This window comes from Suricata suricatta, chromosome 8, assembly GCF_006229205.1.
Source record: "Suricata suricatta isolate VVHF042 chromosome 8, meerkat_22Aug2017_6uvM2_HiC, whole genome shotgun sequence".
Lineage (NCBI taxonomy): Eukaryota > Metazoa > Chordata > Mammalia > Carnivora > Herpestidae > Suricata > Suricata suricatta.
The window spans coordinates 36,354,627-36,369,957 of record NC_043707.1 but is presented as its reverse complement, the minus strand read 5'-3'; the positions used below and the strand labels follow the sequence as shown (position 1 = coordinate 36,369,957).

At 52.0% G+C, this 15,331-nt stretch overlaps 1 protein-coding gene across 19 annotated transcripts in view; it reads right to left on the bottom strand.

Annotated features, from left to right (window-relative positions):
- The window catches only part of IQCE (IQ motif containing E), a 43,895-nt gene extending 28,570 nt beyond the window's left edge, over positions 1-15,325 (bottom strand). For 4 of the 19 annotated variants that reach the window (XM_029946818.1, XM_029946820.1, XM_029946821.1 and 1 more), the window contains exons 1-7: positions 15,266-15,322; positions 10,271-10,339; positions 9,766-9,813; positions 8,566-8,611; positions 5,188-5,316; positions 4,540-4,674; positions 3,637-3,707 (exon numbers count right to left, since the gene is read on the bottom strand). In XM_029946818.1, the coding sequence (XP_029802678.1) occupies positions 3,637-3,707; positions 4,540-4,674; positions 5,188-5,316; positions 8,566-8,611; positions 9,766-9,813; positions 10,271-10,339; positions 15,266-15,301 (534 nt within the window). In that variant the 5' untranslated portion in view covers positions 15,302-15,322. Of the gene's footprint in view, positions 1-3,636; positions 3,708-4,539; positions 4,675-5,187; positions 5,419-8,565; positions 8,612-9,765; positions 9,814-9,927; positions 10,056-10,270; positions 10,340-14,952; positions 15,083-15,265 lie in introns of those variants that run through there. The other 15 variants (XM_029946822.1, XM_029946824.1, XM_029946827.1 and 12 more) reach the window with 12 other exon arrangements.
- Between the last annotated feature and the right edge of the window lie 6 nt (positions 15,326-15,331).

The window sequence follows — 15,331 nt, the reverse complement described above, 5'->3', positions numbered from 1 at the left end:
GAGGGAAAGAAGCTGGGCAGCTGATTTCTCACAGAACTAATCGATTCCACAACCGCTCTTTTTTTAGAAATCTCTCCTCCCTCCTATTCTGGGCTCTGGTCGTCCTTTTAGGAAATGGTGATGGATGGTAAGGGATTTTTAATGTTTGTTTTCCATGTCCTTACTTGAAAAAGCTGCCTCCCAGTCTATGAAAGCACGAGGCCTGGAGGGGGATAGGTTCAGACACGCTCACAAGCCCATGCAGGGCGGCCAGGGCACTTAACCATCAGTGTCAGCCTGCACCTGAACTCGCCAGCTATCCGGAAACACCCTTCTCCGTCCAGGACTCGTGGGATGTAGGAGAGAGACAGTGCCCCAACGACCCAGCCCCCACCCCGGCAAGCTGACTTGCCATGTGCACTGCACAGAGCGGGCCACACCGCCGTTAGTTACTGCTCTGGGAGGCAAGGGGCCTGGCACTCAGTGAATGTTTAATGAACAAGTCAGTTCATGCACAGCCATTGGGAAGGAGAAGATACCTAATGGGAATTCTGCTTCCGGAAATGGGATACACTCACTGTTCTCTATGCCTACAGCCATGGACACTGTATGTAAGACAAATGTAAGAAGGCTCCGAATGGTGGACAGAAGACAGAAAGGCTGGGGCTCAGGACCCAAGAGCAATTGCAGAGTCCAGTTTTCCTGCTGCCTCACATGTCCTAGACGGAGTGCTGGGGAAGCCAACAGCCTGGACAAGCCCATGGCACAGACAGGAAAGGGGCCGCCTAGTCAGGCAGAGTGCACAGGTGACAACTGCTCTACCCCAGGCAGACACTGCAGAACGTACGGGCCTCACCCCTGCTGGCAAAGGCCGAGTGGGGAGCCCTGCCCCTTCCTTGCAGGAATAAGGAATGGGGGAGAGCGGTGGTCAGAGGAGGCCTGCCCCCGCCTTGTGGGGAGAGCAGTGGTTGGAGGAGGCCTTGCTGGATTTCAGGACTTGCCACACACACAAAATAAAGTGGAAGACTTAAATCCTAACCTACTCAAAATTACACTAAATATAAATGACCTAAACAAACCAACGAGGAGACAGAAAGTGGCAAAGTAGATTTTTAAAACATGCCCAACCATATGCTATCTACAAGAAACTAATTTTAACATGAAGTGATAGGAGGTCAAGTGATACTGTCGAACATGAACCAAAGAAGGCTGCATGGACTGTGTTAGTATCAGACAGATAGACTTTGGAGAACGGAAATGACACAGTGACTCGACAGGCCAATCCACAGAGAAGACAGAAATCTTAATGTGCACCTGTCAACAAGAGAGGTAACATGGAGTTCCCCACCACCATGGGGTCTTCAACACCCTTCTCTCAGCAATGAGAGAGCAGCCTGCCAGCCAGCCAGCAAGGGCACCAGGGGCTCACCCCGTCACACACCAGGCCGCCCGGCAGTGGCATGAGTGCTCTCTTCCAGTGCCTGTGGCCACACAGCCAACCTTCACACACTCCGATGTGAGATTACACAGTGTGTGTTCCATGGCCACAGTGTGGTCCAACCACAAGTCAACAACAAATACAGTAGGAGAATCTCTAAGCTCTCAGAAACTTAATGACATGATTCCAAATAATCATAGTCCCAAGCATCTTAAGGGAGATAGCACTCAAAACCTACAGCGTATCAGACTTTTTGAGACACAGCTGCAGTGGGGCTGAGGAAGGATCCATGGGCGCAGGCTGCCCTAGCAGGGTCCCACGGCACGATGCTGAGTGGAAAAAGCCAATCTCAAGAGGTCACATACTGTGTAATTCCACGTACGAACATGACCAGGATGCCAGAATTCCAGAGATGGACAGAAGAGTCAGTGGCCACCAGGACTCAGGGATGGTGAACAGGGTATGAGGCAGGTGTGACCACAAAAGGAAAGCTGGAGGGACAGCTTGGTGGCATGGGGCAGTGTGCATGTTGACTGTAGTAGCCGAGACACAGGGACACACACGCAACAACTTGACACAGAACCGGACATGCACACTGTGTCCACGTCTGTGTCCTGGTTTTCACACCACTTTGACCGCCGGGGGAGATGGGTGCAGGGGACCCTCTGTGCCATCTCTGCCATTCCCTGGGATCCTCTGTACCTGTGGCCTCTCACAGAGTGCCACTCTGCTGACTCACAGTGACCCCATGAAACCGTATTTTATTATCCCCACTTTTCAACAGGAAACTGAGGCACGAGACTTGCCATAGAAAAACAGCTCTGAAGTTCAAGATCCCAGAGCAGCAGAGTCCTGGAAACCAAATTCTCCTCCCCCCCGCATTTGGAAGCCTCAGCTGATTTTCCGGTAAGTCCGTGATGGGAAGCTTGAGTAAAGTCAGTATCATTTTATCCAGGGACCCATTTCTGCCCCAAGAAGATTCCTTTCAAGACCGCTATGCAGCAGTTGTTCAGAGTTCAAAATTAGGCCTCTCCCACAATAACTCTGATAAGCGCTGTCCAACATTTGCTTGAAATTCCTAAGGACGAAGTGCAGGCACACTGGCAGCATCTTCACCGCTGGGCAGCTCCCATGGGTGAGCCATCTCTTGATGGCCCCTGATATTGGAGCATGTCGTCTGGACCACAGAAGGGCTGCGTCTTGTGCATAGGGGCCCAGACTGGGTGTTCCACAGGTAAGATGGCCCAAAGACTCCTCATTGTGGCTGTCCCCCGGGTGTGCTGGCTGCCCACACCCCACTTAACTTCTGGTGCCCAGACGGGCCATGGCCCTCCAGATGCAGAGGAAGTGAACCCTGGCTGCTTCTCCAGGGGCAAAAGAATGCATGTGGGCACTGAGAGTGGTGTGGCAGCAGTGCTTCTGGTGAAGGTGATGAGGGTGATGACAGTCTATTCCAGGGCAATTTATACTATAAGGAGTAGGAGGCAGGATGGACAGTAAAAATAGCCTTGGCCTTGGGAGGCAGGTGGCCTTGGGGCAAATCTTCATTCTGCTACTGGGAGCCATAAGTTCTCTCAAGCTCCTGTAGAGACCCACTAAGCTAGGGAGCGTGGCGCGTCTGGTTAACACGGATGAGCCACACACGTGGGATGCTATGATACCAGTGACGCCTCAACAAGAGGTCTGGCCCATCTGATGCCAGATCCCTGTGCAGAGGGACTGTGACATCAGCCCAGTCTTCCCCATTCTGTGTGCAGGGCTGCTGGAGCAGAGCACAGATGTATTTGAACAGGGGTGGCCTCTCCCACCCCGGGCGCTGGTGGGCCTCCCAGCTTCCAAGGACGGGGCCAGAGTTTAAACTTAGGTGCTCCTTGAGGTGCCTGGGGGCTCAGGAGGTTAAGCGTGCAACTCTTGATTTTAGCTCACATCATGATCTTGAGGTTTATGAGTTCGAGCCCTGCATCAGGCTCTGAACTGACAGCACGGATTCTGCTTGGGATTCTCTCTCTCTCCCTCACTCCCTCTGCCCCTCCCCCATTGTGCACACACTCAAGTTCTCTCTCTCTAAAAATAATCTTAAAAAATAACAACTCAGGTGTCCTTCTAGAGCTCATGTTCTTTCCATCGGACACATCTCAGCACTGATCCTGACCTTTCCACCCATCGTTATGGAAGGCTCTTGTGGTCTAAAACCAACAAAGGACAGACAGAAATACTACCTTCTTCAGCTCAATGATCTCGTCATACATGTCTTCCTTTTCTCTGTAGATAGGGGTCCTGGGAACATGACCTGGAGGGGGACACGCAAACATCTGAAAAGATCATCTGAACAGTAGAAAGAATTCTTGGCTGTACCTTAAGAAAATCTGGAAGTTTGATAAAATTATCTTTTAAAAAAAATGGAAGATAAAAAAGAAGAGCAAAGGTATTTCACCATTTTTAGCCTGACTGTGATCCTTCCCACAAACATAAGGAAACCAAGACCGACAGTGATTAGAAAGGCGAAGCAGCAGAAAACGGAAACGTGTGAACACAGGACTTACTTGCAGGAAAAGGAAAGAAGGGGGTCAGAAGGAGAAGTGACATGTTTAGATTTTAAATCATAAAGCAAAAAGATAAAGACAGGCAAAAAGCACCCCTTCCAGCACTGACAGAGTGAGGCAGAGACGCAGACTCCGGTCTCCGTAATGCATCTACAATATTCAAGCCCGAAGTAGAACTCAGAGCCAGTGCAGGCAGGAAGGGGCACCTTGGGGGTCACGGTGACAACTGCCAGAGGCCACGAGGACAGCCATGAAGCTGGGGAGGAGACGTGGGGAAGACCAGTCAGGAGGACGGAGACCGGACAACAGACCCAGCCTTTCTGGTGAGATTTGGGCCTTTCTCTATGTGCGATTGTTATCTCTAATACTGTCCACCTGATAAATCTCAGTAAGCTCTGAGTCAGGGGGGCAGGCCTGACTGAAGCCTAGGGACACGTCACTGTCACGTAGTCCCAGTCCTCTCTCCATGCTCTCGCAGGGACACACAGGCCCATTCAGGAAGCCCAAGATCTCACTTCGTCAAAGGACAAACCCCGAGTTTCCCCTGACTCGCGGCCTCGTCACCAACGACATGCTCACCATGGCTGGCAGAACGCCTGAGATTGGACCTCTTCACTCTTAAGGCCGCTGCCAGATAGTCAGGAGTAGTGCTGGGGGGGCTGGCCCATGCATGCTCCAAGGTCAGGTCTGACTTCAGGGGCTGGGTCAGACTTCCTGGTTTGAATGTGCATGGATTTAATATGACAGGGACAGACAAACAACAGGAGGTTTTGCCTCTACTAATCGACCCTCCTGGGCTGAACAATGCTTAAGTCAACCAGCAGAGGGCGGCAATCAGTGGGGGTAAATATCCAATGATGGGCTCTCAAAACAAAACAACCAAATAAAGCCCAGATTTGGAGCATTTGCCTATTTCCATGGTATACATTTCCCCACCATGTCCAATTTTAAGCCACCAGTGTGACATCAACCAGCTTACCAATTTCTTAAAAGTTTAACAACCTGGGACAAGCCTCCAGGGATAAAGCGTCACATATGCACACCGTCAGAAATGACACTTACAGGTTCCATATAGATTATGAGGCTCAATGATTTTGAGGAGTCGAGAAACAATGCCATTCAAATAAGTTCTAGTACAAACCAATCTGAAATCACCACCCGCAACTCCCAAAGCTCTCCTCTGGGGCAGGAAAGGCCTCCTGGTTGTAGTAACTGCGAGCCATGTACCTTGCTTCGAGCTTCCCGGCCACAGCTTCTGTGGGGTTAAGGACACTCTGTTACCAAGAGGCATGCTTGCTGCTGTCCTCAGAGATCTCCAAGATGCCACTTTCCTCGGTTTGGAGTGATAAGGTGACTCTAAAAAGCCAACAGGTGGTTTCAGAGATGCGAGGTATCAGTGCCTCCCAATGTTTGTGCTTTAGTGATGCAAAAATGGTACGACAGAACGTTCACAACATTCTGACAAAAGTAAAAAAAATATAGTATATGGTTACATATCATGTAATACATAGCCATATTATATAGTGTCATATATATATAATGGATACATGCTTACATTTCTTTTAAAATTTTATTAGAAAGATATATTGTCAAGGGAAATTCATCTCAAAATCCAATCAGAATTCTACCAGTATTTGATGTTTTCAGATACAGGTGTATTGTTATGGTCACACTTGCAGTCAGCACACAATTTTGTCCTTAACACTGTAAATATTTTTCATTTTGCTATACAGTAATGCAAGCAATACTATCTAGAACTTAGTATGTAAAAAAAAATCTATAAGAAATGAGAAAAAATTACCTTTCTAGGTGTTTTTGATTATGTTATCCATACGAGGAAAATGTTTTAAAGGTATTTTTTAATCTGGGGTTTCATCTCTTCAATTACATAAAATAGGACATATTTATGCAAAAACTCAGTTATTCATCAAACATGCTTCTAAGTAGCAAAGAAATTCAGGACTTCCTATAGTAAGTCCTGAAAACCTAAAGCTATTATATTTAATTTAAAACAAAATCTCTAAGTTTTTTTCCTGGCTTCAAAATTTATGGGAAATTATAATTTGGGACGAGAGAATATGTGTTAGGCCTGGATGCATTTTCCCGCAGCGGGACCACAGCGCTCCACGCTTGAAGGCCTTCTGAACCCTGTCCACGTAAGTGTCACTTAGGAAGTGAGCCTGCCGTCAGGGAGGGCGCCACCAATCACACTTCCCTCCCTGGCCCATGTGCGGGATCAGGAAACACACGTGCACACGGACAAAGCCGGGAAAGCAGAAGGAGACAGGAGTCGGGAGATAGGAGATGGGTGGGTGAATGAGGCCGTGAGCATCAAAGTCCTGGGCCCCGGAGTTCGGTGGGCATTAAAGACCAACACCTGTTAGGTGACACATCGTTGCTGTCTGGAAAACCTGACGGAAGCACACCTGCTGAACTGGGGTCCCGAAGGTTGCTATAGGAGTGGAGATGGCTCACCTGGTGTGAGAGGGCTGAGCCAGCCCTGGGAAGAGGGCACCAGAGCGCTGGGGAGAGGACCCCACAGGTTGGGGGTGAGGGTAGAAAAAGCACTGAGGACCGAAGCTGGGCCATACCGCACTCCCAGCATGGGCTGCGGGGAGAAAGCACTGGGGGAAGCGGGGCGCTGAGATTCAGCAACCCTCGACATCTTGATGCTTCTGGGGCTCTCGCTGTTCTAAGTTACGTGAAGCACAACTCTGATGTTTACAGAAATCAAGATAAAACAATTGGATGATTACTATTTGAAATGCTTAAAATGCTCACGTTCAGTAAAAATAATTAAAGATATTCTAATATTTACCTTAGGTACTTTGTAACCAAAGAGGACTTAAAACAAAATGGTTCTGAGACAGGTTTAAAACACACACCCCCTGTTCACAACAATTCTCAGCTCCTCCATGGAAGGACAGGAAGGACATCAAAAATTCACACTGAGAGATTCATTCTTTCTTTTTCTTTTTTTTTGGAGGGAGTGTGGAGAGCAGAAGGGAGCAAGAGAATCCCAAGCAGGCTCCACTTTGATAGCGGGGCTCAATCCCACAAACTGAGATTACGACCTGAGCCAAAATCAAGAGTCGGACGCTCAACCAACTCAGTGACCCAGGCACTCCTGCAAGGTAATTTCTTTCTAATGTTTGTATTTATTTGTAATATAAAACAGCTTTATTTTCTTTGCTGGTATTTATCTTTTTAATATGTTCTTCTTGGGCTCATATGAAAGTCCATTCATATTCTCTGAGTGTGTCACATACACTATAGATGTTTGAGATATACATGTATATAAGAATTGTGTGGGGGCGCCTGGGTGGCTTAGCCGGTTGAGTGTCCGGTTTTGGCTTGGGTCATGATCTCACGGTTCGTGGGTTCAAGCCCCGTGTCGGGCTGTGTGCTGACAGCTCAGAGCCTGGAGCCTGCTTCTGATTCTGTGCCTCCCTCTCTCTGACCCTCCCCTGCTCACACTGTCTCTCTCTCAAAAATAAATAAAACATTTAAAAAGACAGAAATGTATACACATGTATAACGAAGTTGGAGATGGCCACAGGTTTTCTGGGCTTTTAACAAAAGGAAGCCGACCCAGGATTTCAGCTCTGCCATAAAGGCATTCCTAAGCATAATTCACACATAGTTCTCTGTGCACCAGAGAAGCGTCAGAACAGCTCAGACGAAGAGAGGCCTGACTGGCCATCTGGACTAAAACCCCATCTACCATGATCGAATGTTCATGCCCCCACAGTCAGGCGCAGAAAGCTAGCCCCTAATGTGATAGCGTTAGGGAGTGAGGCCTGTGGGAGATGATCAGGTCATGAGGTGGGGACGCCATGATGGGGCCAGGGTCCCTATAAAAGGAACCCCACAGAGCTCCACTCCCCTCCCCTATAGGAGATACAGCCAGGCCGCAGCCACCCACAACATGGAAGAGGCCTCCCCACGGCCACCGGCTTGCACCCACCCTAGTCTTGGACTTGGGCCTCCTGGACCATTGCAAGGAAATATCTGTTATTGAGAAGGCATGCTGCCTTCCACTCCACGGTCGGGGCAGAGGAACGTGCATCCCTGCCACATTGTCCCCAGCAGGCTGCCGCCCCCATGACCACGGCCAAGGACGGGGTATCCCTGCCAAGGATGGGGAACACAACCTGTGCGCAGATGCAGCAGGGTGAGCCCATGGGGAAACCACTCTCCCTGCTCAGCACGGCGCCCAGGTGGCTCTGACTCAGTCCTGAGGGGACAAGGCCCTCTGGCGGCAGCAGCATCCTAAAGACATGAGCAGGTTCGGAGGCAGGGGAAAGAACCCAAGAGGCCAGAGCACTGTGTCTGCAGGAGGCTCCTGGGACAGCAGCCGCTCCGAAGCTTGGGCCCCCTCCTGCTGGGAACACGGTGGAAGGTGGGGACCCCAAGAGTGCTAGTTCCCAAGACCCCAACACAAAATGGAGCCAGGTGGTGGGAGTGTCACTTCCTGTTAAGCCCACGTGTTTGAAGAAGACATGCTTGATCATTCTCCCAAGACTAGGGAAGGACAGCTTCTAAAAACCTTTTTCTGGGTTGAACTGCAGAAATCTGAGGGATGAAGGGCCTGGACATACTTACTTGGTGATGTGGGTGGAGGTTTGTGGAAACTTTTCCTTTTTGCTTTCTGAAAGAAAGAAGAAATGATGTAAAGCATGCTCAGCCTGCACAAGTAGCCCAGTAGCCCCAGTCACAAAGCACAGGCATGTTCCGGATGGGTTGGAACAGGTGCAAGGGCAGCGAGAGAGAGAGGTTAACTCAGCAGAGACAGGAGCAAAGTCTGAGCCCAGGGAGAAACACACAGCCCAGCAAGGTGACCCCGGAAAGCGTGATCAGTGTGTGGTGCTCTGATTGTGCCAGGTGCCCGGGAGCCCTCGCAACACTTCCTAAGAGCACACTGAAGATACCAAGCAAACGGCCTGTCCTCTGGCCTGTGCCTGTCCACCAGGGTGGCCTCCATAGGAATAAGGCACATGCAAACCCCACTGGGGAGGGAAGGTACCGCACAGGAGGGGCCCTGTCAGAACACCGTCCCCCAGGGCAACCCTGACGCCAGATGCAGAACCGGGCACAGCTGGGCTCTACTGCCCACTGCTATGTGCCCGGAGAAAGGACACAGCTCATTGGCTTTCTCCAAGACAGAGAATTCCCCTTCCGTCCCTTCCAGCAGAAGCCATCTGAATTTTCCCCAGGAGACGAGTGGGATCCCTACTTCTCCGGGGAGCATCTTGGGCCCACGGCCTCAGAGTTGTTGAGGGAACACCCCTAATCTGCACAGGTCCCTCACCACAGACAGCGGGCCCGTGATGTCCCCCTCGAGTGCACAGAGCTAAGGGAGAAGGGAGACCTGCTGGCCACTCTCCCTCAGGCCACTCCCGGCATCCCGGGGACCCCAGGGCCATCGTGCCAGGACATCACAAAGTGCCAGGGCTGTAGCTGCCTAAGGGTCTCTTCCTCCTGCTGGGAGCCCTCTCCCTCCCCTCACGTTACACCAAGGTGAGATGCAGGATGGGAGCCTAGAATCTGCCTCAAAAATACTCCACTCACAACTAACTCCTGGATACAACTTTTAAAATTATAATCATGGTTACTTATTCTGACCAAGGGCTCAAAGCTCCTCCAGCGCCAAGCAAGCACCCCAAGCAGCACCCCAAGTTTGTACTCTAGCTCTAAACGCCACATTTGTGGGGAAGGACCCGTGGCACGTGTTCGGGTAATGTGTAAGAGCGAGATAACCAGCACTGGGGTTAGTGGCTGCCCCCCGCCCCTGATCACACTCACCATCTCAAACTCAGAGTCAAAGGTAATTGCGGATAGACTGTCATCTCCCTGGAAGAAGAGATGCAAACAGTGAAGTCTTAGGGCACCTGCCTAGACCCCACGGTCACAAGTACAAAGTGAAAAGAGCCCATCCACAGCTACTGAGGCAGTGACTCCAGAAACCTGCTCAGAACATGCAAGGTGGGCAGCAGCCAGCCTGATCAGTCGCAGCAGAAAGGACGGTGGCGGACAGAACACGAAGCTCTGCCTGCTGGGGTTGCTTCCCATCTGTCCCTCTAGCAGCCCCACATCCGAGGGCCCGCTGTGTACTGTTGATAAAGGAACCGTTTGGCAGACAAGGAACGCATTTCACACTCTTACTCATCTTCACATCAAGGCACGAGGAACCTGGGACCGGACCCTGACAAGAACAGGTCAAAGTCATTTGAAAACACACATGCATTAGTACACGCATTATTTGGACTCAGAAAGTTTCCTGCCCCGTAAACTAAAACCTGTGTACCACCTGATGCCTGTGCCAGGATGTCGTTTCCCGAGAGAAGACTTTCTGTGTTAGCTCACTCAGGTTTAAACCCTAAAAAAAGAGAAAGGAGGAGCCCACATAAGTCCATAAACGCTCTCCAAGTGCTACGTTGTTGATTCACAGCAAGGATGCCGGGAGTTAGGAACTGACGCCCATCACCCGTCCTGGGAGCAGACAACACCGCGTATGGCTGGTGAGCATGTCTCAGCGAGCCGTGGGTGTGGCTGCATCCACATGCTGTTATCCTTGCCACCTTCTGAAAAGCACAAATACGGCCTGAGCCATATGGCCATAATATCAGTACTTTCGGGAACAATTGTGCCAACAACTTGACGCTCCCCTGGAAACATATGGCCATGCCGGGGGGTGGGCGGGGGGAGTGGGTAAGGTGTTGCTGTCAGGACAGCACAGCCCTCCAGCCCGGAGATCTTAAACGCAGGGTCCGGACTAAAGGTATAATGTCACTTGATGTTGCCCCAGGGGAAGGTAGTGTGCTCCGAATAAACAGAACCTTTTATCAGCCGCTGACTTAGATTTTCTGTATCACTTAACAAGTGACATGGTAAGGCACAAAGAGCACCTGACCATCGCAGAGTGTTTTCCTGGAGCAAAAGTGTATGAAAATGACACGCAACAGGAAGGCCAGGCAGCGGGTCCAGTGTGCGGATCCCATGCCAAGTCAGAGGAGACACGGTGGCCACTGTGCCCTGGCATCATGAAGGACACGCCTGCCAATGGCGAGTGTGGACCCAGGGAAACCGCAGACAGGAGTAGTGACAACTTTCTCTTGTGGACACTCGTCATCATGATTTGTAAACAAAATCCTGAAAACTGTTTAATGACCTGAAGGCTTAACTGCCTGTGTGGTGAACAAAACCAAGGGATAGGTCTCCCAGAGGTGTGCCCACCTGCCCGGCCTTCTCCCCAGCCGGTCCTGCCGTCTTTGCTCCCGCTGCCCGCCAGTCCTGCCTGAACTGGGACCACAGAGCTGCCCCAGGCTCACCCCTTCGGGCTGCAGAAGATAGACCACAGGCTGCATCAAAAATGACGAACACATTGATGCCCCTGAGCGCGGTTCAAGCTGCCACACACTTCCGTGCCAGACTGCACCTGTTCCCTGGGCATCGGGAGCCCGGGGCAGCCGCAGGCAGGTAGGCAGGTGGAGAGCCCTGCAGGGCCCGGAGCAGCATAGTACCTCCACGCCAGCTGACCTTGTGCATCCCAGACTCCTCAACCAAGGAGGGCATGTTCCTCTACAGGATTTTTAAAAGCACTAATTGAACACCAGGAAAAAAGAGCATGTCTAGAAGGAGACAGAGGAGCCCACGGAGGGGCAGTGTGCGGGGTTGGTGGTGAAGGGATGCATTACCTAAGAGGGGTCCTCCAGAATGGTGGGGTAAGGAGCTCGGGTGACTGTCTCCTCAACAAACAAACGTTTAACACAGAAAATCATAAAACAATCAGTCCTTTAGGTTTCTGGAAATTGACCTAAGGGCACAGAGCAGTGGAGAAGATTCATTCAAGAAAATCTACTAAATCAGAGGAAGAACAGCGGGAGTCCGGGCCGTCCCTCACCCTCCATCCCCAGCTATGGCCCATAGGAACTACTCTAGATAGAAAGGCTCTGGGGGGTGCAGGCAGGACAGTGGGGAATGGTAAGGGGGATTCCCCTGCTCTCAGAAGTAGAGTGTAACCCTACCCCAGGATCGACAGGCTAGGAATTCTAGGTCCCCCCCGCCCCCGACTCCCACCCCAGCTTGCTTGTAGAGCAGAGGTTCCACACAGGCAAGAGTCAGGCCCCTTCCCACCCAGGTGCCCCCCAGAGCAGGACTGTCACTCCAGGAGGCTGTCCCTGCTGTTGGCTCCGTGCAGTAGCACAGAGGACTGACTGTGTTTGTAGTACATAGTGGAGAATCCCAATGCCTCCCTGATTCCAATGCCAAGTCGAAGACAACGGTGATGTGGGGGGGAGCCATGACCAAACCCTCCTAGCTCTGGGATCGTGGCAGCAGGAAGCTGATCTGAAGAACAACCAGAAGCTTAACAGAGCCCAGAAGAGCCTTCCTGGGGTCCCAGTCAACCTTGAGGGTCAGGGAGGCTGCCTGCAGGTGTGAGACTGCATGCACTCAGCAGCCAGCTTAGGCAGGGCTTGGAGACAGTCCCCACACCACACCTAGACTGACCACTGGCTGAGGGGCCTTAGCACAACCTTGAAACCAACACAGGCTGAACAAGAACCTGCTCTGACCTAACAGTACAATCACGCGTCCCCGGAAGTCCGGAGGGCTGCGTGCGCGTCTACAGCTGCCCGCCCAGGGGGGACGGAGGGGAGCTGCCCAAGCTACCAGTCCCTGGCTGCGGGTGGACAAAACCGTGAAGTCCTGCCCTGTGACGGCAGCCTCCAAGTCACACTCACAGAAAGGCACACATGCACGCACAGGCACACACAGTGTGACAGGCCAAGGAGCTGAACCACAGCCTTTGATCAAAAACTGGCTTCTGTTGATCCAAGGGTGACTCCTAGGCAGTTAAGTGAAGAGATGTAAACAAGACAAACCTGCAGGGAATCAGAAGCTGCAGTGTTGGGAGACAGACTTCAGTTAGTCCTGCCGAGCCACTCACCAAATCCGAACCACCAAGCAGACATCAGTCCCATGGCGGGGGGCAGGGGGGATCACAACCCAGAGTTGCTGTAACATTCCATCTAAATGTCCAGCTCCCAACATGAAACCATGAGACAACCAGAGAAACAGGAAAGTGTGAGCGTTATAAGGGAAAAAAGCAGCAACAGACACTTTTGAAGGAGCCCAAATGATGCAAAGACTTAGCAAAGACTTCAGAGCACCTCTTATAAATACGTTCAAGCCCTGTTTCTGTGAGGCTGCAGAATGATCTGGAAGGCAGGAGAGCACAGGGGTTGTGAGCAAGAAGTCGGGGGCAGGACTGGGGGAGGAGGAGCCCTGAGGTCTGGGCCAGGGGGCTAATAAAGCATGTAACATAGAACCTTGCACATAGTAAATGTCTAATAAATCCTCTTATTGTCTTGTTCTAGAAAAACTGTGAGCTCTTTTTACAAGTGTTGGCTCTTAAATTACCAGTGGCCCCACTCAGGCTCCACGTCACCACTGTGGCTCTGTACTGTGGTCAGTGGGGCCACTTACTGCCACCGCATGGTGAGCCCCTGACACGCAGTAAGCACTCTGAAGTTCACAGGCAAGCCCAGAGGCAGCTCTATTCCAAGGGACTTGGGAGAATGGACAGACTGGACAATGCCTGCTCTCAAGAGGTTGTTGTCTAACTTAGAACAGATGCAAGCTAGCAGAAAACCAGCCTGGACCATGGGCGTCTTCTAGACTTGCAGAGAGCTCTGCGCCACTTCCTCCCCGAGACCAAACTCCTTGAGACCAAGGCACCAAGAGCCTCACGTGTAAGGGGCTTCACAAATGTTTACATGCATAAGGATGTTGGTAGGAGCACTGTCTCTAATAGCAGAACATGAAAACAAAAGAGTAAAAGCAGAGAAGTGGATAATAAAATACACGTATCTACAGGTTAGACTTTTTCAAATCAGGCTCCCAAGACCGTGTGGCTGTGGGAAAACATGAACAACAAATTAAATGGTAAAGGTTACAAAACAAGTTAAATATGGTCTCAATTTTTTTTTCAAAGGTGCGCGGAAAAAGATGCATTACAAAAAGATTGGAAGGAAACACACCAACATTGGCAGGTCTTGTCCTGGTAAGCCGACTTTCTAAGTTTTCTCTAACGGTCATGGGTCTTACAATTACAACGTAAGAAATCACTTTCTAAAGATGAAGGACCAGTAACTGAGTCCCAGGTAGGTGGGCGGGCCTTCCAGAGAGGCAGGACTTGCTGGCTGGGGGAACAGATGGGCAAGTTCAGTCGCCCCCAGGGGCTAGCAGCACTGAGCCTCAGCCCTCATTCTGCAGCCCCACTGAGTGCTGCCCTCTCGTGGGAAGGAAGCCAAGTGAGCAAAATTCCGTCTGTCTGGAGCCCTCCCCGAGTTTCTCGCCCTGCTTGCAGTAAAATCCAAACTCCCCGCATGGCCTGCAAGGCTCCCGTGGCCACGCAGGTGCTGACCTTCCACCCACACCTTTCCCTCAGGAGGTCCCAACAAGCTCTCAGGCTCTGCCACACAGCCCACTTTCCCACCTCAGGGCCTTAGTACATGCCGGCCCCACCTCTCTCAGGTCTTTACCAGCCTGCCTCTGCCTCCTTCTCATCCTCATCCCTGGCGTCCTCAGAGCGGCTGCTCCGGGCACCTAATCTAAAGCAGCCTCTGCACCCCGACTCCATCACATGGGGCCAGTTTTATTCTCCGCACAGGTCACTCTGAAGTGATCTTGGCGCTTGGTTTTCTGCCTTCTTCCCCCACTACAGGAATGCCACTTATTACCCACGGGGATGCCTTCCCTCCAGCGGGTAGTGGGCATACCTGAAACACTTGTGAAAGACACGAGCTGACGGCACGCTCGCCCTCACGGCAAAGGAGTAAACCTGGGGATGCCTCCTCCAGGAAGCCATCTCTGATCAGCGCTGGGCAAGGAACTGTTGTTGGGCTGGAGTTTTTACTCCTGCACACCCGCATGGCTCGGGCCGGCCACTGCCCCCCATCCCAGAGGCACGGGTGGGCCAGCACTTACGCAGTATGGCTCCGTTGCCCCGCGGGCAGGCTTGGCACAGGCCGGGCCCTTAAAGGCGCCGAGCGGCGAGGGCGCGGCGACCGGCAGGCCTTCCTGGAAGCGGCGGCCTGTGCATGTGCTGGCGGGGGCTAGGGGCGGCTGGAGACTGGCTGAGGGGCGGCACGCGGGCGGGGGCCGGACGGTCGCTCTTATGCGGTAACAATAATGGTAGCTGTCACCCGGCGGCCTCCGGCCGTGTGCCCAGTCCTCCGGCCCGCGCCTGGCCCCGAGAGCCAGCGATCCGGAGGGTTCGTGGGGGCCCGCCCGCGCTTACCGTCTCCGAGGCCGGCTCCGCGGTGCCCAGCGACATGGCGGCGGCGCTGCCCGGCCGCCCCGCGGC